The sequence below is a fragment of the Nicotiana tomentosiformis genome, chromosome 1 (genome assembly GCF_000390325.3).
Source record: "Nicotiana tomentosiformis chromosome 1, ASM39032v3, whole genome shotgun sequence".
NCBI lineage: Eukaryota > Viridiplantae > Streptophyta > Magnoliopsida > Solanales > Solanaceae > Nicotiana > Nicotiana tomentosiformis.
Genome location: NC_090812.1, coordinates 7,384,738 through 7,411,377, shown reverse-complemented (window position 1 = coordinate 7,411,377; position 26,640 = coordinate 7,384,738). Strand labels below are relative to the sequence as shown.

The 26,640-nt window shown below is 36.5% G+C and overlaps 4 protein-coding genes across 4 annotated transcripts; all 4 read right to left on the bottom strand.

Annotated features, from left to right (window-relative positions):
• Positions 1-2,768: 2,768 nt before the first annotated feature.
• Positions 2,769-3,890, bottom strand: LOC104099007 (uncharacterized). The gene has a single exon (XM_009605870.1). It carries the CDS (start codon positions 3,888-3,890, stop codon positions 2,769-2,771), a length of 1,122 nt encoding a protein of 373 aa, XP_009604165.1.
• Positions 3,891-5,156: 1,266 nt separating this feature from the next.
• On the bottom strand, positions 5,157-7,303 carry LOC138898060 (uncharacterized). The gene is made up of 2 exons (XM_070184105.1): positions 6,993-7,303; positions 5,157-5,229 (listed from the first exon to the last, which is right to left on the bottom strand). Exons 1-2 carry the CDS (start codon positions 7,301-7,303, stop codon positions 5,157-5,159), a joined length of 384 nt encoding a protein of 127 aa, XP_070040206.1.
• Positions 7,304-7,990: 687 nt separating this feature from the next.
• LOC138898012 (uncharacterized) lies at positions 7,991-8,758 on the bottom strand. The gene is made up of 2 exons (XM_070184059.1): positions 8,294-8,758; positions 7,991-8,179 (listed from the first exon to the last, which is right to left on the bottom strand). Exons 1-2 carry the CDS (start codon positions 8,756-8,758, stop codon positions 7,991-7,993), a joined length of 654 nt encoding a protein of 217 aa, XP_070040160.1.
• Positions 8,759-23,716: 14,958 nt separating this feature from the next.
• On the bottom strand, positions 23,717-25,162 carry LOC104099002 (uncharacterized). Its single transcript, XM_009605864.4, has one exon. It carries the CDS (start codon positions 24,841-24,843, stop codon positions 23,899-23,901), a length of 945 nt encoding a protein of 314 aa, XP_009604159.1. The 5' UTR covers positions 24,844-25,162; the 3' UTR covers positions 23,717-23,898.
• Positions 25,163-26,640: the final 1,478 nt, after the last annotated feature.

Sequence of the window (26,640 nt, the reverse complement as noted above, 5' to 3'; positions counted from 1 at the left end):
AAGCTATTAAACATTTAAGCTCACAAGCTAAAGCTAGTATCACAACCAAGCTAAGAAGCAGTCAAGCACAAAAACCCACGACTTCGGTTGGTACCACAACTATACTCAAATGCATGACCCTCAACAACTTTCATAGGATTCAATTTCAAAACCACATGAGTACCATGCAGGTCAAGAAGGTTTTAAACTATGATCCCAAAGCTTTTAAAGTTATCTTTAAGTCACAAGGCCACTTTCTTTTGTTTATGTGTCTCAATTGAGAAAAGAAACATTAACCACACTCGAGTTTTCATCTGCCCTCACAAATCAAGAGAGATTCCCACACACATTACTATAGTTTCAAGGCAAAAGTGGGATATGAACAAAAGAAATAAGCACTCTCTCTCTCTCAAAAGAAGTTCAAATGTACAAAAGCAGAACCATAGGCTTGCCCATCGCGTGGATCTCCACTAATATAGATGTTCCAAGTTCAAAATCATTTAGGACTTGCGGAAATATATTGTAGGCTTTTGGTTGGAGGTAGGGCATCAATATGGGTAAAGATTGACTACGACCTTCCTAAGCACTACAATCTTGACAATTCAAAACACAATTCTTTTCAAAATTCTACCTTTTTTGCTCTCCTTTTCAACTAGGCGATATGATTGAATTACACCATTGAAGCTCCTTAGTTCGCAAGGATTTCCTTTTGTGATCACTACCTTTGTCATGAGTCTCTAGTCTTCCCTTTTTATTTAAACTCTTTGTTTTCCTTTTTTTAGTGTTCTTGTTGCTTCACCTTCAAGTAGCTTCCACATCACAATTTTTCCATCTCATCCCCCAAACTTAGGCTTTTGGTCTAGATTGTAATTTCAAGCACTTAAGAAAGTCGGGGTATCAAGAGAGGTTATCATAAGAAGGAAAAAAAGGGCTTGTAATATGGTTGACAATAAAAGGCTAAAGGCTCAAAAGGGTTGAGTAGGATAATCTTGTCAAGGGTAGGTAATTAAAGGCACAAGCGGTCCAAAGAAAGCCTAAACACATTTTCTAAATCAAGCACAACCTAGAATTTCATATCGAAACACACTTGGGGCAAGTTCTAGACCACAATTGACATAAAAGAACTCAACAACAACCTCACCTCACATAGCTCATGCACACTCAACAAAAACGACCCAGTATAATCCCACGTGTGGGGTCGGGGGGGTAGTGTGTACGCAGACCTTACCCCTACCCCGGAGGGTAGAGAGGATATTTCTGAAAGACCCTCGGAAATATATGTATTCAAAGCCCAATTGAAACACATGAACGCAAAAAGTTGCCATAGCCTAAAAGCTATATATTGGCATTAAAGCTAACAATGGAACCTAAGGATCATGCCAAGAATAATCAACTCAACTCCTTCCTGGAATTCTTAAAAGCATGCATTTCATGAAAACTTGTTTCAAGGCATACATCTAAGTAGTGTTGGTACCAAACAAGTCAAAAGTTGACTTTGGGATATCGACACTACTAAAAACATACCCGGTTCAAGTTGCATCTTTGGGAAAGAACCATAACAAAGAAGACCCAAAGAGGTTATTTCTAATTCCTAGAACACGTAAAACAAAATATCAACAAAAATAAAAGAAGAGAAAAGACTAAAAAGAAAACATAACACCAACTAATGGCATCAAAAATTATCAAGCATACCCAAATTCATCAATACCCCTCCCCCATACATAAAAATTTACATTACCCTCAATGCAATTAAAATAAGTATAAGGGTAGGGTAAAGAAATACTCCCTCAATCCGAGCGGGGTGGCAGGATCAACCGTGGCCAACAGTTGATGAAACCGTAGCCAACGGTTTGTAGTGGAGCATAGGTGGAGCAAGCTAGAAATTGACATGGTTTAAACCGTGGCCTATAGTTTAGCTCACGGTTTGGTTCAATTGTTCCCATGTTGCTCCATCTTTTCTTCGACAATTTTTCTCAACCTCTTTACTTTAAACCTACAGCCTACACACATTTAGTGCCCAAAATACATCAAAGCAAGGGAAAAAAAAGAACACACTAAACTACCAATACAAAATCAAAATGCAAGAATAAAAGAAAAAAGTGTTGGGGTTGCCTCCCAAGAAGCACCTTATTTAATGTCGTGGTACGACGCAATGTCCAATACCAATCAAGTCATTAGGGGTTCCCCAAATTGAATTTCTAAAACAACATTTCCTCTATCAAATTGGCCCAAATAATGTCGGATTCTATGCCCATGCACTTTGAAGATTCTAAGGCCATCCCCAGATTCTAAATCCACGACACTAACGGGATAATCATGCATAACCTTGAATGGCCCGGACCATTTTCATTTCAACTTGCTTGGGAACAACTTAAACCTTGAATTATTGAGAATAGCCAAGTCCCCAGGGTGAAACTCCCTTTTGATGATCTTCTTTCCATGGAGGAACTTCATTCTTTGCTTATACGAAAAATCACTCTTATATGCCTGAAACTGAAATTCATCCATTGCATTGAGTTGAGACACTCTTAAGTTTGTTGGATCAACCCAATTTGACTTGAACTTTAGTGGCTTAATGGTAGAATGTTTGGTTGGAGGAATAACTCGGTTTTCCAAGTCAAGGGACAAGTTCTCGACCTTATAAGAATATGAACCGAGTCCCTCCTTAGCCATCACAACTTCATTGTACCCTTCCATGGCCTCATTGTTCGAATTGAGGAGAACCGCTTATAGAGATTCTTCCATGAAAATATCTTCCATGTCATCGTCAACCACATCAACTACGGATATCACACCATAATCATTGGTTGTTTCATTGACTTTTGTATATGAAAAATTGTCTCTTCATCATTCAATCTAAATTTGAGCTCTCCCGCTTTAACATCACAAATAGCTCGCCCGGTAGCCAAGAAAGGCCTGCCAAGGATGATTGGAATTTCTACATCCACTTCATAATCTAATATTACAAAGTTGGCAGGAAAATAGAATCGATCCACTTTGACAAGGACATCATCGATGACACCCAATGGTTTCTTCAATGTTCTATATGCCATTAACAACTTCATTGTGGTAGGTCTAGGATCCCCCAAATCTAACTTCTTGAATACGGCATAGGGCATCAAATTGTTACTAGCCCCCAAATCACACAAAGCTTTTGCGAAGCTTGTCAACCCAATAGCACAAGGAATAGTGAAATCCCCCGAGTCTTCCATCTTCTTAACCCCGATTTGTGAGATTCTTGCACTATATTGGTGGGTGACCTTGATGGTCTCAAAATTAATATTATTCTTCTTAGTGACCAAGTCCTTCATGAATTTAGCATAACCCAACATATTTTCAAGAGCTTCCACAAAATGCACACTGATGGTGATTTGATTCAACATATCATAGAACTGTTGCAATTGACCTTCTTGTTGTTGCTTTGCAAATCTTTGTGAAAATGGAGGAGGCAGTCTCGGTAATTGCTTGTACACTCTAGGTGCCTCCTTTCTTGCCTCATTGCTTGGTTTGTTCTCTTTTGAAGGGACTTCTTTGTCATTTTGAGAAGTTCTTGGTGCTTGGTGAATCTCTTCAACAATAATAGGACTTACAATTGGCACTTCACACTTGGGAACTTCAACCACCTCGGGTGTCTCATTGACCATGAGAGGTACATTTTGCTTAGGAACTTCATAAACTTTAGGAGTATCATCAATCTTGTGAAGAGAAACCTTAGGAACTTTGGGATTCTTGACTTTAGGAAAAGCATATTTGAGAGGCAACTCCTCTTCATCATCATCATCCTTAACTACAATGGATCTCTTCTTTAGAATTTTGCTCCGCCTTGTGGAAATGACAAACACTCGCTTTATGCCCCCATCTCTCTTTGGATTTGGAATTGTGTCACTAGGCAATGATCCTTGTGGTGTCATATTCAATTGAGATAATATTTGACCCAATTGAGTCTCAATTTGCTTGATTTAAGTGGTATAAGAAGCCACCACTTGATTCATTTCTCACCTCTCTTTGTCAGAGTACTTTTGATTTTTGAGCATCCTTTCGATCATCCCTAAAAGTTGGTTATCAGTCGAAGAGTAACCTTGGTTGTTATATGGAGGAGGTTGGTTTCCTTGATTGTTATTTACCCAAGTTCCTTGATTGTTATTTCCCCAAGCACTTTGGTTATTACTCTCCCTCCATTGTCCTTGGCTAGATCCTTGAAAATTACCTCGTTGATTTTGATAGTTGCTCATAAATTGAACTTACTCATTTTTCTCTTGATAAGAATCATCTTGAGTGTAGCGTTTGTTATCTTATGAGTACATCTTCTCTTGAGGTTGGCGTTGATTACCCTTCATATTTTGCTTAGAACCCAAGACATGAATACCTTCCACGACATGTACTTGCCGCGATGCTCGGCAATGGCTTGACCATGATCTTGCAACTCCTTGTTGAGGTGAATTATATTCGGATCCCCTTGAGGAACATTTGCTCGGGATTGCCAAGGGGATGACGTCTCCACCATCTCATCAAGTATGGAACAAGCCTCTGGGTAAGGCGTGGTCATAAAGTTTCCACCGGTAGATTAGTTCACTACGTATTGATTGGTTGTGTTAATCCCACGGTAGAAGGTTTGTTGCATCATGTTCTCGGTTATATTATTGTTAGGACATTCCTTCCCCATGGTTCTATAGCATTCCCAAATTTCATGAAGTGGCTCATTCGGTTCTTGGTTGAATTCTCAATGTAGCCATGTGCCCGGGTGAGAAGAATTTGGCAATAAACGTCTCCGCCAACTCATCCCAAGTATGGATAGAATGGTTTGGTAAGCGCTCCAACCAATCCAAGGCTTTTCCTCTTAGGGAGAAAGGAAGTAACCTCATCTTCAAAGAGTGCTCGGACACATTTGTTTGCTTATTTTCCCAACAAGCATCTACGAATCCCTTTAAGTGCTTGTATGCATTTTGATGAGGTGCTCCGGTGAAGTAGCCTCTTTGCTCAAGCAAGGTGAGCATGACATTTATAATTTGAAAATTTCCTGCCCTAATGCGAGGGGAGACAATTGTACTTGCATAGCCATCATTTAGTGTGGCATATTGTTGAGCCAGTTGGCCATGTGGAGGTGATGGTGGATGCGGCGGAGGTTGGTGTTGGTTTTGACCTCAACCACGCCGATTTCCTTGAACTGGAGTCGTTTCTTAATCTACCATATCTTCATCAAAGGCCCCACAAGGCAAATCACCAAGGTCATTGTTGTTCGCCATTGGTAACCTACAACAAGCACACACGAATCAAAGTATCACTAAGAAAAGATAAGAACTCAAGAAAACACACAATAACAAAATAACACAAGAACACCGTACTCCCCGGCAACGGCGGCAAAAATTGATGACATCTAAGCCTACTCTCTATTTGAAAGTAGCAGGTCCGTTAGCAATAATAAACCCAACAAAGGTTGGGGTTGAATCCCACAAGGAGTAGGTGTGTGTTAGAGTGTCCAAATGCATGCAAACTCGATGATTCTTAATGCAATCTTCAAACAAAGAGTGGTTGTTCAATTATGTCTATAATTACTACTAAAGTTTAACTAAGGAATTCTATCAAATAAGTAGAGTGCAAATAAGACGTAGTTATAACAAAATAAGAGAAAGGTGCTAGGATTGCTTCCCTTCGTGTAGGCTATGCTTTTGGGTACACAAATCATCAATTCTAGTTAATTAAGCATGTGTTATGACCTCAATTTCTATTCTACCAACTTAATGACTTCCAACACTTAAGAGGTTTCTACCCCAAGTTGCTCTTCCAAGACAACTAAGGCTCAATGATAAGCAATTGATTAGCCCAAGTAGAAATCACATTATTCCTAGCTAGATTTCATTAATCAAATGGTTAACCCATTTAATTCCTTGCTAATTACTTTATACCTAAGCTAAGTTCTACTCTTCCAAGCTAGAACAAGCAAAATAGGTATGGATTTAGTGTTTGCAACCACAAAATCAATCAATAAAGCACGGAGTAATTGGATAACACAAAGATTAATCAAAATTTGAATTTATATTAATAACCCAAAAGCATAACCACACTTAGGGTTCACAGTTCTAGCTTAATAAACTTAGCTAGACATATTAATAAAGGAGAATACAAAAAGAGATGAAAAACTAAACATAATAGCTAAAGAGGAAAGAAAGATTGTATAGAACAATGGTGAAGTCACCCAAAATCCCCAAAGAAGAATCCCAAAAGCTGTTGCACAAAGTATTCTTGCCAAAAAGATACCCTAGAATGACTTAAAATAGCTATTTATACAAAGTCCCACGACTGGACAAAATTGCCATTCGGTCAATTGCGTAGGCTGGATGCATGGGCGTAGGCTAATTGCATAGCCTACGCAAGTCTGAATACTTCAGCTTTTTTTCCTCTACGTAAGATATCTGCGTAGCCTATGCAAGTTTCCGTAGGAAAAAATAGAATGTCCTTAAAGTTTTACTTCTCAGGTCTTCCTCTACATAGCCTACGCAAGTTTGCCTGTACAAGGCTACGCAGGGTCTTCAGCTCAAACTTAAACTTTTCTTCCATTTTTCACTTGGACTTAGTCTTTTCTTTATATTTTTGATTCCTTTCCATTCTCTAAGCATACTCAAAGCTTTATTACCTGAAATCGAGCCATTCAAAGCATAATTAGTCACTTGTTTCCCAATAAATGGGGCATAAAATCCTATAAAAGCGCCAAGAGACATTGGTTAAAAAGCCAACTTATTATGTATACCCTCTTAAACGGGAATTAGGTCAAGCGTAGTTCAGGTTACATTAAATACAAAGTGCAAACATAGTCTTAAACATAATATCTCTTAACTACGTCTAAATTGATAGGTTTTGGCAATATTTCTCCATCCATCTCTGCAAGTATAAGCGCTCATCCTGTCAGCACTCGATGAAGCATGTAAGGGCCTTTCCAGTTGGGCGAGAATTTCCCCTTTGCTTCATCCTGATGAGAGAAGATCTATTTCTGCACCAATTGCCCCGGTGTGAATTGCCTCGATCTAAGCTTTTTGTTGAAAGCCCTTGCCATTCTATTCTGGTAGAGTTGACCGTGATACACTGTGTTCATCCTCTTACCATCGATGAAAGCCAGCTCATCATACCGACTCCATATCCATTCTGCGACGTTGAGCTCGGCCTCTTGTATGATTCTAAAGGAAGGAATCTCCACTTCGGCTGGAATAACAGCTTCGGTACCATAGACGAGTAGATATGGGGTTGCGCCAGTTGACATACGAATTATGGTGTGGTACCCGAGCAAAGAAAATGGTAGCTTCTCGTGCAATTGCTTGTAGTTATTCACCATTTTCCTTTATATCTTCTTGATGCTCTTGTTAAAGGCCTCTACGGTTCCACTAACCTGTGGTATGTACGCTATAGAGTTTCGATGCTTGATCTTGAATGTTTCACACATAGCTTTCATTATATCACTGTTGAGATGGGCAGCATTGTCAATAATGATTGACTCGGGTACTCCAAATTGACAAACAATATGATCCTAGACAAAGTCTGCTACAACCTTCTTAGTCACAACCTTATAGGAAGTGACTTCAACCCATTTTGTAAATTAATCTATAGCCACTAAGATAAACCTGTTTCCATTTAAAGCAGCGGGTTCAATTGGTCCGATGATATCCATGACCCAAGCAGAGAAAGGCCAGGGTGAACTCATTGCATTGAGCTTGTTGGGCGGCACTCATATCATATCGGCATGTATCTAGCATTGGTGACACTTTTGAACATATTTAATGCAGTATGTCTCCATGGTCATCCATAAATACGTTGTTGTTAATATCTTCTTGGCCAAAATAAAACCGTTCATGTGAGGTCCGCAAGTTCCGGTATGTATTTCTTCGAGAAATCTAGATGCCTCCTTGGCATCGACATATCACAACAATCCCAAATCAGCAGTCCTTCTATACAGAATTCCTTCACTCTGAAAGAAATGGTTGGCCAATCTTTGATGCATGCACTTCTGAGTGTGTGTAGCATTCTATGGGTATTCTCCTTTCTCTAAGTATTCTTTGATATCGTGGAACCATGGATTTTCGTCAAACTCTTCTTCAACATGAGCATAATAAGCTGGCTTCTTACGAATTTCTATTGGGATAGGATCGATGAAATTCTTGTCTGGATATTGTATCATGGAAGACAAAGTGGCTAAAGCATCTGCGAACTCATTCTGAATCCTTGGAACATGTTTGAATTCTATCTTTGTGAACCTCTTAATCAACTCTTGTGCATAGTACAAGTATGGCAATATTTTAGTGCTCTTGGTAGCTTATTTTCCTAGTACCTGGTGTACTAATAGATCAAAATCTTTGATTACCGGCAACTGTTGAACGTTCATGTCGATGGCCAACCTGAGTCCCAATATACATGCCTCATATTCTGCTATATTGTTGGTGTATGGGAACTTGAGTTTTGTAGATATCGGATAATGTTGACCAGTCTCTGATACTAAAACAACTCTGATTCCCACTGCCTTGAAGTTTGTCACTCCGTCGAAAAATATTCTCCAACCGTCATATGGTTCGGCAATATCTTCTCCTATAAATGACACTTCCTCATCGGGAAAATACGTCTTAAATGGTTCGTATTCTCCGTCCATGGGGTTCTCTACCAAGTGATCGTCCAATGCATGCCTCTTGACTGTCTTCTGAGTCACATAAATGATGTCGAACTCACTTAGAAATATCTTCCACTTTGCTAACTTGCATGTAGGCATGGGTTTCTGAAAGATGTACTTCAGCGGGTCCATCCTTGATATGAGTTAGGTAGTGTACGCGCAGAAATAATGTCTCAACTTCTCAGCTATCCATGTCAAAGCACAGCAGGTGAGCTCAAGCAAAGAATACCTGGCCTCGTTAAGTGTAAACTTCTTACTCATATAGTATATCGCCTGCTCTTTCCTTCGGGTTTCATCATGTTGAAGGCTTTCTGGCATTCTTTGGTCCAATTTATCGCAACATCTTTCCTCAGCATCTTGAAGACCGACTCACATATCACTATTGATTGTGCTATAAAATGGCTGATATAATTGAGGCATCCTAGAAAACTCATCACGTCTTTCTTGTTCTTTGGCGATGGCAAGTTCTGAATAGCCTTGATTTTCGACGGTTCTAGCTCAATGCCATGGCGGCTAATGAGGAAACCCAACAACTTCCCAGTAGGGACTCCGAAGGCACATTTTGCGGGGTTCAACTTCAAATTGTATTTTTGAAGTCGAGAAACTTCTTCAGGTCTATTATATGGTCTGAACTCCTTTTGGATTTGATGATAACATCATCCACGTAAACCTCTATTTTCTTGTGTATCATGTCGTAGAAAAGAGTCGTCATGTCCCTCATATAGGTGGACCCAATATTTTTCAAACCAAATGGCATCATTTTGTTACAGTATATCCCCCATGGTGTGATAAAGGCTATCTTTTCGGCGTCCTCCTTATCCATCCAAATCCGGTGATATCCTGCGAAGCAAACCACAAAGGATTAGAGTTCATGTATGCAGTTGTCGATCAATATGAGTATGTTAGCGAACGGGAAGTCATCCTTAGGACTTGCTCTGTTCAGGTCTCGATAGTCAACACACACTTTGACTTTCCCATCTTTCTTTAGAATCGGCACAATGTTGGCTAACCAGGTCGGGTATTCGAACACTCGAAGAACCTGGGCTTTGATTTTCTTGGTAACCTCCTCTTTTATTTTCAGACTCATATCTGGCTTGAATTTTCTAAGCTTCTACTTTACCGGCAGACACATAGGGTTGGTCGGTAGCTTGTGAGCTACTATGGATGTTCTTAACCCAGTCATGTCGTCGTAGGACTATGCGAAAATATCCTCATATTCCTTTAGAAACCAGATATACTCTTCCTTCTCTGAAGGTGATAGATGAATTCTTATGCGAGTTTCTTTGACTGTTTCAGAATCCCCTAAGTTAACTGCCTCAGTTTCCCCCAAGTTGGACTTTGGTTTGTTCTCAAAATTATCTACTTCTTTGATAATTTCCTCAGGTATTATATCATCTTCCAAATCTTCCGAATCACTGTCCTTATGTTGCGTTGTCTCATTACATGTCACAGTCATAGGTTCATCAGGATATGTAATAATTATGCTAAAAAGAATGTAGAAAGCTAATAATAATTACAAAAGCAATAATGCATTAATAAAGCTTAATTTTGTCAACAAGTAGGACTCGATAGTTTGAGTAATTTTTTCAAAACAAAATACTGAAAATATCTTAAATGCTCAAAAACAATTGAAAAACAAGTCATGTTAATTCTGTCAGGCTATCCAGGTACTCAGCAAGCCCGGGATGGTGCATCGGTCCAACTCTTGAGAACAACTCCTTCTCCCACTGTCTGAATAGTAAGGTCTCCTCCTCATCCTCTAAAATTGCACTGTAGCCCATGTCCTCCTCGTTCAGAAATAGTTTCCTCATATCGGCCAAAATTTTGTCTTCCTCGGATCCCCAAATCATGTTAGTCTCGCGGAATGTTTGATGCAGCGGTTGTATGGGTTGTTCCAATAGATAGTTATTAGCGTGCCACATAGGTGTCCAATCCAGATATTCTTGCACTGTATATTCATACCCGAGCCCAAAGGTCATGCCATGATACTGCGGTCATATGGGTTCTGTGATCCCCTGAAGCTTTCGGCCAAGACCCTTGCCCGGTTCATATCCCGTCCACAACAATATGCTTTCTTTTGAATACCACTTAAATCATACATTTTTCCTTTGCCTTTGCCTATTTTTTTGGATCGCTAGGTGGAGGACCTATGGATCTAGTGTGGTATGCTGATGATACCAGTATGCACGAACCAACCTTTGGGAATGGGAATAATCAAAAGAAAATAAAAATAAAAGGTAACCAAGTCAGTAAGACGAAGTAAAAGAGTGTTTGCAATATTTAAACATGTATCACATAAGGTCATGCAATAATTCACGTCCTAATTTTAGGGACCTCATTGTACCCGAGGTAGGCCTAAGCAACACATAGACTTGGAGAAAATTCATGCCAACATTTGCCTCATTCCATTAGTGCGAAAATAAGCCAAATCAATATTCCACTAAATTAACAATAATAATAAAGTCACTAATGGCATCAAGCCTTATTACATCGAAATCTAATCTAGAAAGTAGTAAAGGACATTTTTTTCTAATTTACTTGGTCCCTGAAGGACCTTCTCCATGCTTGGCTCTCTTGGCCCCATAAATTATGTTCCCCAGATCATGCATGTCCAGTAGAAAATAAGCCTTGGCCAGCTTCCCTCCTTCATCATCGTCTATCTTGACAATCCCAAAGCCTATTTCTCATCTTCCCTTCTAGATCCATCAATCCTTTCTCCAAGTATTCTAACCTTTCTGTCGACTTATTGGCAATCTCCTTACATCCCTTATTGCCTCTATGTTTACTTTATGTTGTTCCAGATGCTTAGATTCGGACTCGAACACCCTTTTGCGTAGCCTCTTGTACTTCACTTGTAATTCAGCAACCTCATCTATGATCTTATCCTTCATATTAACTCCTGGTTTGATGTCCCCAACTATGTCGTCCTCCAACCACAAAATAGACTATGAAAACATAAACTCGACGGTGCACCCATCCTAAAGAGGTAATGGCTAGCTCCTCATGATGAAGGCGATATGACTTGCTATGCCCATAATGCTCATAGAGAAATTCAAAGGGGATGTATGATTTCTTCAGACATACCGACTCATCATTTTTTTTAAAACCCAACATTTTCAGAAAAACACTTGGAGTGTGATTCTCTGAAAAAGAGGGCAGATTACCTATTCTCTGGCAAAGAGGGCAACCTTGATCAGTTCCCTATTTGGTTGAATGTTACTCTCAAGTGGACAACTTGAGAGGGAAAGGCACGGGACCGTCGATTGCACTATTGATCGACTAGTCTACCGTAAGTAAGCCTTTCCGGTTTAAAAGGGTATTTTCAGGAGAGCACGGACACTCATCAAGCGCCACTATGTTGATAATAAGCACGAGTAAAGTATGATGTGGAGCATGCTTTATGCAGAAATAGTAACATGTTGTCAAGTATTTGCATGATAAAAGTGCATAAAACAGTAAATAATATGCTAAAGATGAACATGAGTTGGAACAAAAGAGAAAAGAAAAGAAAGACAAAAAAGAGAAGTCAGTTTAACTCATTAAAATGTGTGAGAACGTAAAAATAGGGAAATGGGGATAATAGAGTAATAATATAGCAGTCTTAGACAAGATGAAGGAAACGGAGAGAGGTCATACATGTCATAGCAATAAAGGTAAACAGGGAGGCGATGTTCATATTATAGTAATTTAAACAAATAAGGAAAATAGGGGAAGGGATGTGCATGTCAAATCAATTTAAACAAATAAAGAAAAATAATGGAAGAGATGTGCATGTCATAGCAATTTAAATAAATAAGGGAAATAAGGGAAGGGATGTACATGTCATAGCAATTTAAACAAATAAGGGAAGGGACATGCATGTCATAGCAATTTAGACAAATAAGGAAAATAATTCACATAAGGTAACTTCGTTATGGTAAGAGCCTAAGTGTAAATCCCCAGCAGAGTCGCCATGCTATCGCACCCCATTTTCTCGCGAAAGCAGATTTCAACGTGTGACAACTCTTTTAAATGGGTATTAAAAGAGGAGAGTCGCCACCTAACAATTTTAAGGTGTGTTAGGGCACCAATTTGCAAATAACTCCATTTTAACTAGTCTGTGTTACCAAAGATTGGGTAATGGATCAAATTACCTCAAAGAGAAGGTGTTAGGTACTCTTCGAGCCTAAGTTTACACTTATGCGGATTATAAATCAAAACTGTCCTAAGCGATCACATAAATGAAGGAAGACACGAAGTTAAAAGGTCATATTTATGGACGCGCAAGAAATCGGATGATAATTAGATGAATAAACACAAGTCTTCAGAGGTACAACTTGATTGGTCTATATTTAATAACTAAGCGTGCATAGCAAACATAAAAGGGGGATCCTGAGTTTTTTTGCCTAAAAGATCACCCCGTGCAACATAAATAATACTTCATAATTCCCTTGAGTCAAGGGTTGCTCATATTATTCAGCGGGCACAGACTATCATCTCCTGCTACCCGATTACTATGTTAAAGTTGCTTATCTAAAGGCGCTCTAATTCAATTCTAGGTCGTGTCTTATGCGTGCACTACCTGTCTCATGCCTATGGTCCAGGAGGCTTTGGACCTATTATTTAGGTGGCTCTAGACTTTACTTAGGTTACTCAAAATTATAAAACTAGTCACACATTCAAAACAAATAGGACTGCACATAATAGCAATGAGCGACTCATGTTAGTCTCCACACATAGCAACAAAGGCACGCAAACAGATTTTAGGTTATGCAGTAGACAGTTTCAAAATTAAGACGTATTAGAGTCGTTAAGTCCTATAGGCATGGTTTCTAAGTGATTCTGATTTCTAGTATCGTACAAGCAGTACTGCAGCTTTAGACTAGCGCATAGGCAGATTAAAGCATTGCAGGTCTTATAGGCATGATCTCTAATTGTCTGCGCAATGAGGCAGTGAAACGTTCCAAGTATTCTGAATTACCAGTGCTGATATTATAGACATGTTTCTTAGGCAGGTGACAGTGTCTTATAGGTAGGATTTCTAGTAGTTAACAACTAAAATTGATTTTTCCATGCAACATAAATAATACTTCATAATTCCCTTGAGTCAAGGGTTGCTCATATTATTCAGCGGGCACAGACTATCATCTCCTGCTACCCGATTACTATGTTAAAGTTGCTTATCTAAAGGCGCTCTAATTCAATTCTAGGTCGTGTCTTATGCGTGCACTACCTGTCTCATGCCTATGGTCCAGGAGGCTTTGGACCTATTATTTAGGTGGCTCTAGACTTTACTTAGGTTACTCAAAATTATAAAACTAGTCACACATTCAAAACAAATAGGACTGCACATAATAGCAATGAGCGACTCATGTTAGTCTCCACACGTAGCAACAAAGGCACGCAAACAGATTTCAGGTTATGCAGTAGACAGTTTCAAAATTAAGACGTATTAGAGTCGTTAAGTCCTATAGGCATGGTTTCTAAGTGATTCTGATTTCTAGTATCGTACAAGCAGTACTGCAGCTTTAGACTAGCGCATAGGCAGATTAAAGCATTGCAGGTCTTATAGGCATGATCTCTAATTGTCTGCGCAATGAGGCAGTGAAACGTTCCAAGTATTCTGAATTACCAGTGCTGATATTATAGACATGTTTCTTAGGCAGGTGACAGTGTCTTATAGGTAGGATTTCTAGTAGTTAACAACTAAAATTGATTTTATATACTTTATCCCTATAGGCATGTCGTCTAAGTGTGGCAGTGCGACGAAGTAACAAAGTAATTGATTAGTTGAGTAAAATCCTATAGTCATGATATCTAGATGGGCAGTATACTAAAAGCAATAGAAGCGATTAACCAATTGATTAGTTGGAGTCCTATAGGCATGGTATCTAGATTAACAAAGCATATGTTATTACATCATATAGGCATGCTGTCTAAATGTACAGTAGTAACATAGAAACGAATATGGCAAATACTTGGACTAACATGCTTGAAGAATATACAAGTGAGGTGTGCATAATTCCTATAGGCATGATTTCTATTAGTGTGCAACACACTAAACGAAATAACAAATAAGGCATGCTGAACGAAATAACAAATGTAACACATAGACCCTATAGGCATGTTTTCAACCGTTTTATACAAGCACTAAAATACCCCAACCTCCTTTTCATTAATTCTCCATTATTCGTTATTACAAATTATTATAGGCCCAAATGAAATAGTACAAACCCAAATATGACTAACTATAGAAGGAAATAACTACAAGCCCAATAGAATAAATACATGCCCAATATAGAATAACCGAATGATATTTATGGGCCTTAAACAACCTTACTCTTCACATACCTAGTAGGCCCAAATGAATGCCAAACTAACCATACAAGTGATAGCTATATACTAAGTCACAAAGACATCATTACACGAAATAAGGTAGACTCGTGTTGTATTTCCAAAAACAAGTTCAAAATGATAGGATTGAGAATCATAAGCTAGCAAACCACTCCAAAGAGAGTTTTAACGTAAAGCATGATCCAGAATTAGCCTGAAGGACTTTAGACATAAGAGTTTTAACATGAAGGTCTAGCAGAATCAAAGACAGGAACAAGTGAAATAGTAGTTTTCACATGAAAGTTCTAACATGAGAGCCTAGTAAAGGTATGATCACAAACAACATAACAAATAGGCTAGTGGGCATAGTCTACAATAGTTGACAAGCAATCACTTAGTTGAACATGGGAAACTTAACATGCTGAGCATTAGTCATAACACAAAAGTTCAGAAACATTACCAAAACTCATAATAGGTAAAATATGTCAACTCTAGTGGTTAACTGTTTGTCCCAAAATAATAGCTAAGGAAGGGCTGGCTTTTGTTGTAAAAACATGAGTAGAAAGTGGTTAACTGTTTGTCCCAAAATAAGAGAGTGAATCATAGTGTTATTGCTATGATTACGTTGACAAACACACTTATTGTTGTGGACAAAGCCACCTACTCATACAAACTTAGGTTCAAAGGATCATTTTACTATAAAAAAAAAAAAAGAATTTAATTTATACATGACGAAAGTCTAAAATTGCTAAAAGTTTGGTTAACAATGCAAAATATTAAAATGAGTGGCATTTCGGAGGACACCAAGCGCGTAGATATGTGATAATAATCGCTATGCAAAAATCATACAAAATACTAATAAATAAGGGTGTTTGTGTAAAGCTTAAGAGAAATAGAGTTGCCATTACTATTGAAAGTGAATAATATAAATATGGTGCAATTGATATAATTATGTGAGGCAAATAGACTTTGTTGGCATGGACAAAGCCAGCTACTTTTACAGACTTGGGATCAAAGTGCTTGCAAGGGAGTGAAGAAGTAGTTATAAAATAGATGAAAATTATAAAGATTGAGGTTTAAATTCCAATAGATAAGGAAAAAAAATCCCTAGACGATTTCTTTTAGCTGACCCCAACTGCTAACGTTATAAAAATTGAAGTTGAGGTCAAAGAATCATGGAAATAAATAAGTAACACATATTAATGTAAACTAAAGATATTTATATGTGGTAACATGGACGGTTAATGGTTGTTTACCTAAAATACATAAACTTAGAAAAGCTAATGATTGAATACTGGACAAAAGATTTTACTAAAATTGGATTTATTAGAGTTGATGGATTCCATATGTGCCTTGCACTACAAAGTAAATTTGAAATTAATTATCGGTATAAATTTTCAATTTAAGTAGCTATGGATAATACGCTTCACACTTTATAAGAAGGAGTTAATCATTGAACTATTAATTTATGTATTAACCCTCGCTTCATCTACAATTAGAAAGTCTTTTTTGATCGTTCTATCTAAAAGGATAAACGCTTCATAATTAAACAAGCAAAAGGAATAAAGAAATTGCATATCTTCTTGTAGGAAAATTTAAATTCCCTGCATTGACGAACAAAATATTTCTCTCTGTATTTTAACCTAGCTACTCGAATAAGTTACCATTTTTGCAAAGTTTTTTTTCCAGGACCATCTTTTTCAAATTGTCAATTCATGCTTAATGTAAACCCTTACATATAGTTGACTTTTGAAAAGTTTGATTGGATAAATATTTTATATTCTTTATATTTACATGGGTGAGAAGTGTACCAAAATTTTGACAAGTATCAATGTGTGTGGTGCACGTAGCTTTTTATTCATAATAAAAAGAAACTCCAGCAAATGGTCAATGATAATTAATGAAATGCGAAGGAAGAACATTATTAATGCGTGTGGAAATTTAAGCAAGCGTAATTCCAAGTTTTCCTTACAGCTATATTTGACATTTGCACTTGTGCTCACTTTGCCACTTTTCTTGAGGAGTTGGGGTCTAAGATATAATTTGTATACGAAATGGCTGCATGTAAATACTTTACATGTTTGACATCGATAATTTTATCAATATTTCATTTGTCACTATTACCCGACTTTCTTTTTGCACATGGATAAGTTCAAATAGCTTGCATTTTAAATTAAATAAAAAAAAGTCTATGACTTGGTACTCAATAAATATATGAAATAGGGGAGAAAGCGGCTTCAATTCTAAATTTAATTAATAAAAATAATATGTTACTCACCAATGATATCCCCAATCAAAAACTCAAAGGATTACAAAAACAAATAATTAGCATGGTAATTGAATTATTTTGAGTGCGGTTCATTTCACACCACCAATATAATTAAAAAATAAATTAATTTGATCTTACATATGTTGACTGACATCAAGTAAATGATACATAGTTGCAAAAGGATTAAAATATGTAAACATCACTCAGATCAAATCTCAATTAGATCTGTCTTCATGAATTTAAGCCAGTGGTCAACAAATAATAAATGATATGCAAAAGGTAGCACGTCTTAACAACGAAAATTTAAAAAATGTTGCTCTAAATTTTTCCATTCTAACAAATACAACTCAAGTTGGCGTACTTTTCCTTGTGACATCGTATAAAATATCAAGGAAATGCAACACACATTGACATTGCTAAATGACGTCTAAAGTTTTTAATTTATGGCTAAGCTTGATTTTTTTATATTTTCGTTCAATTTTCTGTTCTTTTCTTTTTTGTTTTGGTTGATCAAGATTGATGAAATCAATTTTATATTTTTAAGATTGTTACACAAATAATTGTCCAGATTCAATATCTACTTTTTCTAGCCGGTATACATAAATTATACATTAATTATACACAGTAATACATATATTATATATGAATTATTTATATATTATACATCTGTCGGCTATTTTTAGTTTAAGAGATTAGGTGAACAGCTATTTGGGTTAATTCTTCTATTTTTAACCTAGAAAAAAATATTTAAAAAAAGTAGAGAAGACTTAACTGGACATCAATAACTAAAAGACCATCGAATTTGGGCTCATCATCTGTAATTCAAATGATCATATCTGACTTGGCTTTTCATTTCTTCCCAATATTATAATAATCTGTTTTGGATTAGATTCAAAAGGACATGGAAAGAAAGAAAGAAAGAAATGTAATTGTCAATCAATTGTAGAATTAGAAAATACTAAACTTATAAATCGAAAATCCTTGACGCGATTGAACATCAAAAAATCATAAATATCCTCATAAAAGACATATAAAAAGTAATAATTTTCGAGCCATGAGTTCGATAAGACTTCGCAGTGTTTTAAGTAAAACCTTAGCAACCCCCATTATCACATTGTCGTGGAATCAATTCATAAAATAGGGAATTACTATATATAAATCACGTATTCATGAACGGAGAAGAAAAGAAAGAAAGTGACACATTCAAGTGTAATAAGGACAAATAGAAAGCCACCAACTTCTTACAAAATTTTCAACAAAAATGATTGTATAAAAAGAGCAAAAGAAAATCCTATACAACTACTGCAACAGATGTGTATAGAGCCCTTGCATCTGAACAAAGAGACCAAAATTAGGTTCACATCTTAGAAAAGTTCCAAGCACTAAAAGTTTCTAACTAGTGGAGTCCAAGAAATATCCTTGAATATAACCATCTATTCCCCTCTTCCCCAAAAAACAACTACTTTCTAGTCAAATTTCTTGCCATTTTTGGGTGTGAATACTCTTATGCCAAGTTTTTCTATAAATAGTCACACTATTAAAGTGAGTATATCAAATAATGAGATGGGATCAAGTAACCAACGAGAGAATTAGTAGGATGGTCGGGATTTCTTCACCTTTGATCATCATATGTTACGATTTTGAGCCTAGAAATCAAGAATCTCTAGTTAGGAAATACTTTATCCGTTTTAGTGAACTTACTCGACAATGATTGAATTAGTTCATGCGCCAGTAAATTTCTGATATCGGATGCCTAAAGAAAAAACAAATAAAGAGAGGGATTAATGAATCATTTTTTTATATGCTTAATTGTTTATTTTTCTTACTTATTTATTGTTGGATTAGAGAGATTTAAAATTGAATAATCATATTGTCTGGCAATATTTGGATTCATGAATAAGTCGAACTAAACCATTTAAAACAGGGATGAGTACAGCTCACTCCATTTATATCTCTCTCACTTACCACAAAGCAAAACAAAGTGGTACCATCTGGCTTTGTACACTCTATTAAACCGAAAAGGAGTATATTTTTACGTTTCAATTTATATAACACTACTTCTTTTAAAAACGTCTCAATATTTAATACATATTATCTATTTTGATAATAAAAAATTCGTTTACGAAAATTGAAGTATATTAAAGTATCCAAGATTTAATATGTAATATGATGTTCCCTTTTAACAATTAACTTCTCAATTTTTACTTTAGTTTTTCTTCAACTATTATCAATATGGTATATAAGTTAAATAAACGCCTTAAGTTCTAATTAAGAGCTGTCAAAAGCTATCTTATAAAATAAAAGGAATGTATACTATATTTAAATTCTATAAAAAGGTGGTAAAACACCTCAATCCAAAAAATGAATACGTTACATTTGAGAACTAACAAAACAACCGAAACAAAACTAATAATATTATCTACATAAGTAGAAATTATTTATCAATACGAGTGGGACAAAATTCTAGAGAAAACACACATGAGAACGAACGTAAAATCTTTATCTCTTGGAACATCAACACATGAGTAATACGAACTATACGTCTGTGCTTTTGGTAAACTTGTGGAAGGGAGAAGATCGTGCGGACGGAGTTACATCATATTAAAAGTATTCTTTTTAATCGTTTTAGTCTAATAGGTGGTATTAGAGCGAGGTTCAAGACAAGTTCATCTAGGCGGGTTTAGTTCTAGCCGCAACGTATTTGACAATGATCATAAATTTTATTTGAAAAATTTGGTCGGAGTACTACTTACGTTGAGACAAACTTTGTGGTGAAGATTTGGAGATGCGACCTATAGAAGGTTAGGTGAAGATGATGGATCAATTTTATTTTGTCAGAAAAATCATATCAAGAGTGAGAATTGTTAGGTGCTTGTCCTAATTTTCTTACAATATTTGGTTTTTCTATTTCTTGAAGGAAGGGCAACATATTTATCATATTTGGCTTCCTTACATATTTCTTGAAGGAAAGGAAACATATGATCCATATTTGGCTAGTTCTTTTTATTGGAAGAAAAGGTTTTGACTTTTATAAATTAAGGATCCTTCCTTCTTATTCAGTAGCATCAACAATGTAGTCGTAAGGGCTTTGAAAGTCTTGTTTAGGGGGAGAATTTTGTGAGACAAGAGTTAGCATGCCGCTTATGTTTGCCTCTTTGTGAGGTTATTATCTCAGTATTGTGTACTATATTATATATAGTGAATTATTCATCTCGCCCTATAGACATAGGTCAATTGACCAAATCACGTTAAATATTTGTGCATCTTTTGATATATTTCTTTTTTGTTGTCTGATTATTTATCGTTCAATATTTACTTTACTAGTTTCCGCATGACACCTAATTATTTCGATGGTCCCCAAATTTTGAACTAAATGAATTCAAGGTCCATGATAGTATTTAATTAGGAAAGAATGTGACAACGAACTTTCTTCCTGTTTCCATTTTTCTCTGGAAATGGAAAAGAAAAGAGGAATATGAAAGAGAGGAGCTTATTCAAACAAGCTAAGGGCAAGGAAAATAAAGTCATATTCAAAGTACATCCTTGTTAGAACTTTCCTTCAACCCTTCAAATTCAATCATCGTCTTATGATTTGTGAAATTTTGAATAAGAATATTTAGGGCTCTTTTTAGTCAAGAAACTTGAGTAACACTAACACAGTAAACAAAAAGATAACTCATTCCCTTTCCATTTTCCCCCTTTTTCTTTCATAAAAGAGACCAATTATCCGTTATGAAGTTCAATTTTTCTCTCTTCGCTGTATGCACACGAGTTTAAATTTGAACTAATTTAAATCCAGCACAATACTGGCATATATGCACTTTCCATTACATGTTATGTTACTCCCTTGCATAAATTAAGTGTTCTAAGTTGATTTTGAGGTCAAAATTATAAAATATGACAATCAAATTGTACTAGTACTTGTTATACTGGATCTTTTTGAACAAACTTTAATCGTTTGATATTATTAAACGGTTGCATTTTTTACTTTGGACTAACCAAAGTTAGATATACTTCCAAAATAATTCAAATAGACTACCGAAACCAAATCAAGTCCTCGAAATTGATGCTCGTAAACCAACTATTATCAGCAAATAAAAAAAGTAAGTGAAGTAAATTTTTCAACTTCCTTGCAATCAGACTTATTTAAAATAACAAAACTAAAAGAAAAAGTTACGCGACACAGCAGATGTATACACTATATTTATGATTTATAGTTATACTTTTAGAAAATTACTATTCGTAGCTACATTTAAATTTGTAGTACTGAAATAAGAGATCAATTTTTTGAATTGGTACAAGAGAGCAACAAGCTTTCGTAACTTAGTTGCTTATCTCTAGGTTGTATTCGTTATGCGAACTAATACAATTGATATATGTTATATTCATTTCGCAAACGAATACAATTGATACATGCTCTATTTACTGCGCGTTTGAATACAAGTAACAAGCTGGTAATAATTGAACAGTAGTTACGAATGGTAATTAGGAAAATTATAGTTACTTATGGTAATTAGACACTAAACTGTAATGATTTATGAAAATTAAAAATAAAAAAAAAGGAGGAAAAACCACAACCAGATCTCAACTGTCGGTACCTAAACACCCTAGCCCGTACTCAAATTCTCAAATTGCAGTTATAACAATGTACAGTAGTACTATTTATAAAAAGAGTGGCCAAAACCGAATTATTAGTAATCTTAAAGAAAATACTAGCCACCAACCTGGACCTGAAGTAACTCCCTTTTTTTCCTTTTCCTAACCGTTCTCTCCATAGCCATAATGAAGCTTTGACTCAGCCGTATTGAATTTCATCAAATACGGTTTTTAACAAAGTTATTTTAAAATTTGTTTTCTGGTTTAGTAGCCTAATTTAGTGTAATGCAATATAGAACAATTTGTATCAAGCTACTTATGGGAATTATTGCAGCAACTGGTCGATTATGTTGTTCCACATACACCTTTAGCCCATCTCAGGCAGATGTATAATGAGTACGACGTAGATGCACTCACTGCTTTAGACTAGAATCAACTTAGAAAGAGCAGTCCGAGTAAGGGCCGCACCGAAATTAGTATAATACAGGAGTGTACGTATATTTTTTGTAAGCGGTGTCATTATTTATAGAAGAGTGGAGAATAAATAACACTATTAATTATCACATTATCTAACAAGAAATAGTCTTTATCTATTGGTTTTGTTGAATCTTTCAGTTAGAAGAATTCATGAGTTCAATTCTACTTATCTACAATGTTTAACAATAGTGGCTCCTATTTGCCCATAAAATGATCTAGTTGAGGTTCAAACTCTTTTATAATAAAATTAGTAACTTAACCAACATGCCAAGCAATAATATATGTCAAGTGGTGTCACTTCCTTTATCTTATTAATATCCGAACAGTATTTCCACATATATGTCGTAAGATTTTTCGGTGAAACAGTATCGGATAATACCGCCTCATTTCACGTGGATCTACCCCGATGTGACATAGACAGTATACCATACGGCAAGCACAAGCATTAGTAGTTACTACAAAAATAATTTACATGCTGACTTAAATTCTTCACTAACTTCTTTTTTTATCAACTTGTTGGTAACAGCAAAATTTTGAGATGAGTGTCTCAGCTCCAATAGTACATACAATATTAATGTGTAGGTATAGTGGAGTAAAGGAATGAGCCCACCAGCAACTGTGAAGTCAGAGTCAAACATTAAATACATTTGCTGCTCTCTCTAACGGGACCCTCTAGCTACGTTATTAATGTTAGTGTACATTACTCTTTTCATTTATTCAATACTACCCCTAACTAATTATTTCAATATTTTTAATGGCACTTTGGTTTTGTGGGTATACATTTACTCACTCTTGTATATGTCTTTATATGTATACGCTGTACATACATATGTTTTTGGCACCCACTACCTTAAATTTTGAGGGTCCCCTCATATCTCCTCTTTTCTTTATTATATTCCCTTGGATTCGACTCCCTTTGCCACCTTCTTCCTTCCACTCTTTAACAAAAAGTAAAGACAAGAAGTTTACGTTTTTTTTGGGCAACTAGATTATATTCTACTAGCCAATTAGATGAAAAGAAATAGTTAAACCAGAATAAAATTATACCCATAAGCAAAAGAAAAAATATATCAACAACTACGCATCACCCAAGCAAGTTATAGTCGCATATATAAGTTTAAATATGAGTATCGCTTCATTCAAGCTCGTGTTTTAATACATTTTATAACAAAAACAAGATAAATATATCAATCTTTTTACTAAAACAAAGGCAACTATATATAGCCCATAATTTTACACATGGTCTTGCACTATTCACTCATCAAAAACAAAAAAACTTGTACCCTGCCTAACGCTGAAATCTAAATGGGGAGCACCATCCACCATGTTCCTCAACCACAATCCACTAAGTTTTGTTCTTTGACAATGTAAGTAAATGGGTCGGGTAATTCGGATAATCCATTCTAGTTAAATATCGGGAAAACAATGAAAAGATATCTAGATAAAATATTTTGATTATTTTTTTCTTGTATGCAGTGGAATTGTACAGAGAAAATACTGATGAGAAGGTAAAAAAAACTAAAAACAAACAAGGGCAAAACCGTACTTTCATTTTTATATGATCACAGTCGTAGAGGTCGTGATCGTCAAATTGGTCAAATGTCAACGTTCACTGAAATCAATGGTTGGGATTGAACCTTCCGAAATCGGCAAGCTTCCTCGATCTGTTCTTGCAAAACGAAGTCGCTGTGGAAAGCTGAGGCTTCGCCGGTAATCTTATCTCGCCGGAGAATATCATTTCCGGCGGCATTCCCTTCTGATTCCAATTTCTGCTCGGGCTCGCACGCACTAAAGGACTCAAGCAAAACGCCATCCCGGTGAGGTTCCGATTATGACTCGATTTTCCTCGCCGTCCATGTTGAGCTGCCGGTGTTCTTCTCGGAGTCTGTTTCGATGACTCCGACGAGTACCCGCTCGATCCGCCGAAACAATGCTCGTCTTCCTCATCTTCTGAATATCGAGCTGGAGACATTCCTCGATCGCGATTACGACACGTCCTCCGATGACCTCCGATCGTCGATTCTTCTAGAGAAAACGTGCGTACCTGTTTTTTCCGACGACCGGAGAGCATCGTAGTGAACCACGACGGTGAAGAAGACGACGCCGGGCAAGCATCGCCGAAATTCGAAACTCTAGGATTCGACTCTAGTTTCTCCGTCCTGGATCTAAACAGACCCGAGAAAAATCTAAAATAACCTTTCTTCTTATAAGGCCCAGGGCCAGCAGCAATTACCGTTCCGTTGGGACCCACTTGTGGAGTACTGTAGAATCTTTGATCTGGAATAGACGGAAGCGAATTGTGCTGGAATTGCCACGGCGTCGTATCAGATTTCCGGCGAGAAATATACGGGGAAACGGAGCGCGGAAACACCAGCGGCGGAGGATTGCTATCAGATTTCCGATGATCCTCGTGAAACAGCTGCTGCTGCACGTGAGCTCGGGCCTGACCTTGGGCTTGGGCCTGGGCCTGTGCGGCAATAAGCGCAAAGAGCCGTTCACGGAGGCAGGAAGCGCAGACGCCGACGCTGCTACTCAGGTCCGAAAGGTGCTTTTTACACCTCATTTACCCAAATCAAAAACAAAACAAAAAAATGTTTTTGTAAAAATCCAATGCTATTTATATACTTGAATTTGTATGAAATTTAAAAAGAGAAAATGGAAATAGAAGAACGAAGAAGCAACATTTGTGGAGCGTGTGGTTGATGTTGTTATAGCCTTTTCTGGGTTGGAGAATGGAAGGATCTGAGAGTGGGTTTGTCTTCTTCTTACTTTTGCTTTTAGAGAGAGAGAAAATAAGAGGAGAGAGAAGTGAGGACAGAAGATTAGGGGTGAAGAGAGTGCAAGCTTTTATGTGTAAGAAAAAGAGAGCTTTTTATCTTTTTCTTTATTCTTATAGGTTCAAATTAAAGAGAGATAGTGTGACACGAGGATGAGGGCACTAATATTTAAACACAAATCTACAGAATCCCGTTGTTAATTTAATGAATATTGATCAAGGAACACTGCATTTAAAGAAACAAATTAGCACTGATTTAAGGATTAATCAAATTTTGTGAATCTAGCTTTAATAAGATAGTTTTTGTAAAATATATTTTTTTTATTTATTCTTAAAGGAAGACAATAAAAAATGAACAGAGGGAGTATTAGTTAAAGTAACTCCATCCATTCTCAATTATTAGCCGTTTTGATGAATTGATTTTTTTTATCACACGTTCTGAGAAAATAGAAGGATTATGTATTCTCTTTTTTTCCAAATTCACTCTTAGTGCTCCAAATGGTTAGTGTTAACTATGTAAATCATTTAAGAAAAAAAGAGCTATTTTAAGGAAATACTTTTATGACTGTGCAAAAAAAGTTATTACAAATGATATATAATAAAAGGCGAAATACATAAATTCCCATTTAAGTTGTCTATAACTATCAAACAATCACCTCAACTGACCCATTTATCATTTAAATACTTCAAATATCTATTAAGTAGATCAAGTAAACACATATTGCTGATGTAACATAGTCGTGTTTGCTGACAAACTTTTGAGCGCGTGAATAAAATTTTTCTGCCTAATTTTTTTTTCTTTGAAAAAAACCGAGAAACGACAGCTTAGCCTCTCTTCTTCGTGAGTAAACCACCTAACCTCACCTCACCTGCAATTCACCATGAAACCACCATAGAGGCCATGAAAATCGGCCACTAAAGCTCCAACTAAGCTACCATAAATCATCAGAAACTGCCTAATTTTACCATAAAACTCCACTGCCCGAAACCTCCAAAGACCGCCTAGTTTCGTTGACCCAAAATTAGTCCCAAGCCCAATTGACAGAAGCAAAAAACAAAATAGCAACAATAGCTGCGAAAACACCTTCCTTCATTACACAACAACCTATTATTTGAATCGGCAGATAATTTTACACCAAAAATAACAAATAAGAGAAACAAAAGTTATATAAGCCCAAAATTTGAAGTCAAGCAAATAATGGAGAGAGAAGGCTGAAGATTCCAGTAGAATCCTTTCTTTCAGCTTTGATCGGAGATCAATTTTCCGGCGAGAGGAGCTTTTTCCGGCAAGGCCCGTCAATGGTGTAAGGCCCCGTAAAATTTTACCTAAAATCTAAAGTTTTGTGGTACTGAAGTAGGCTAATGTGTTAGCAAGTGTAGGGGAGTTGAAGAAAAATTTTGCATTGAACAGTGCGTTGGGGAATTAAAGAAAAAAATAGGAAATACAAGGCGTTTCTGCGGTCGCAGAACTAATTTGCGGACTGCATATCTGCCGCAGACCGAGGCAGAAATTTGAGCAAAATTTTGGACCATTATGCGGTCCATTATGCGGCCGCATAATTATTTTGCAGGCCGCATAACCCT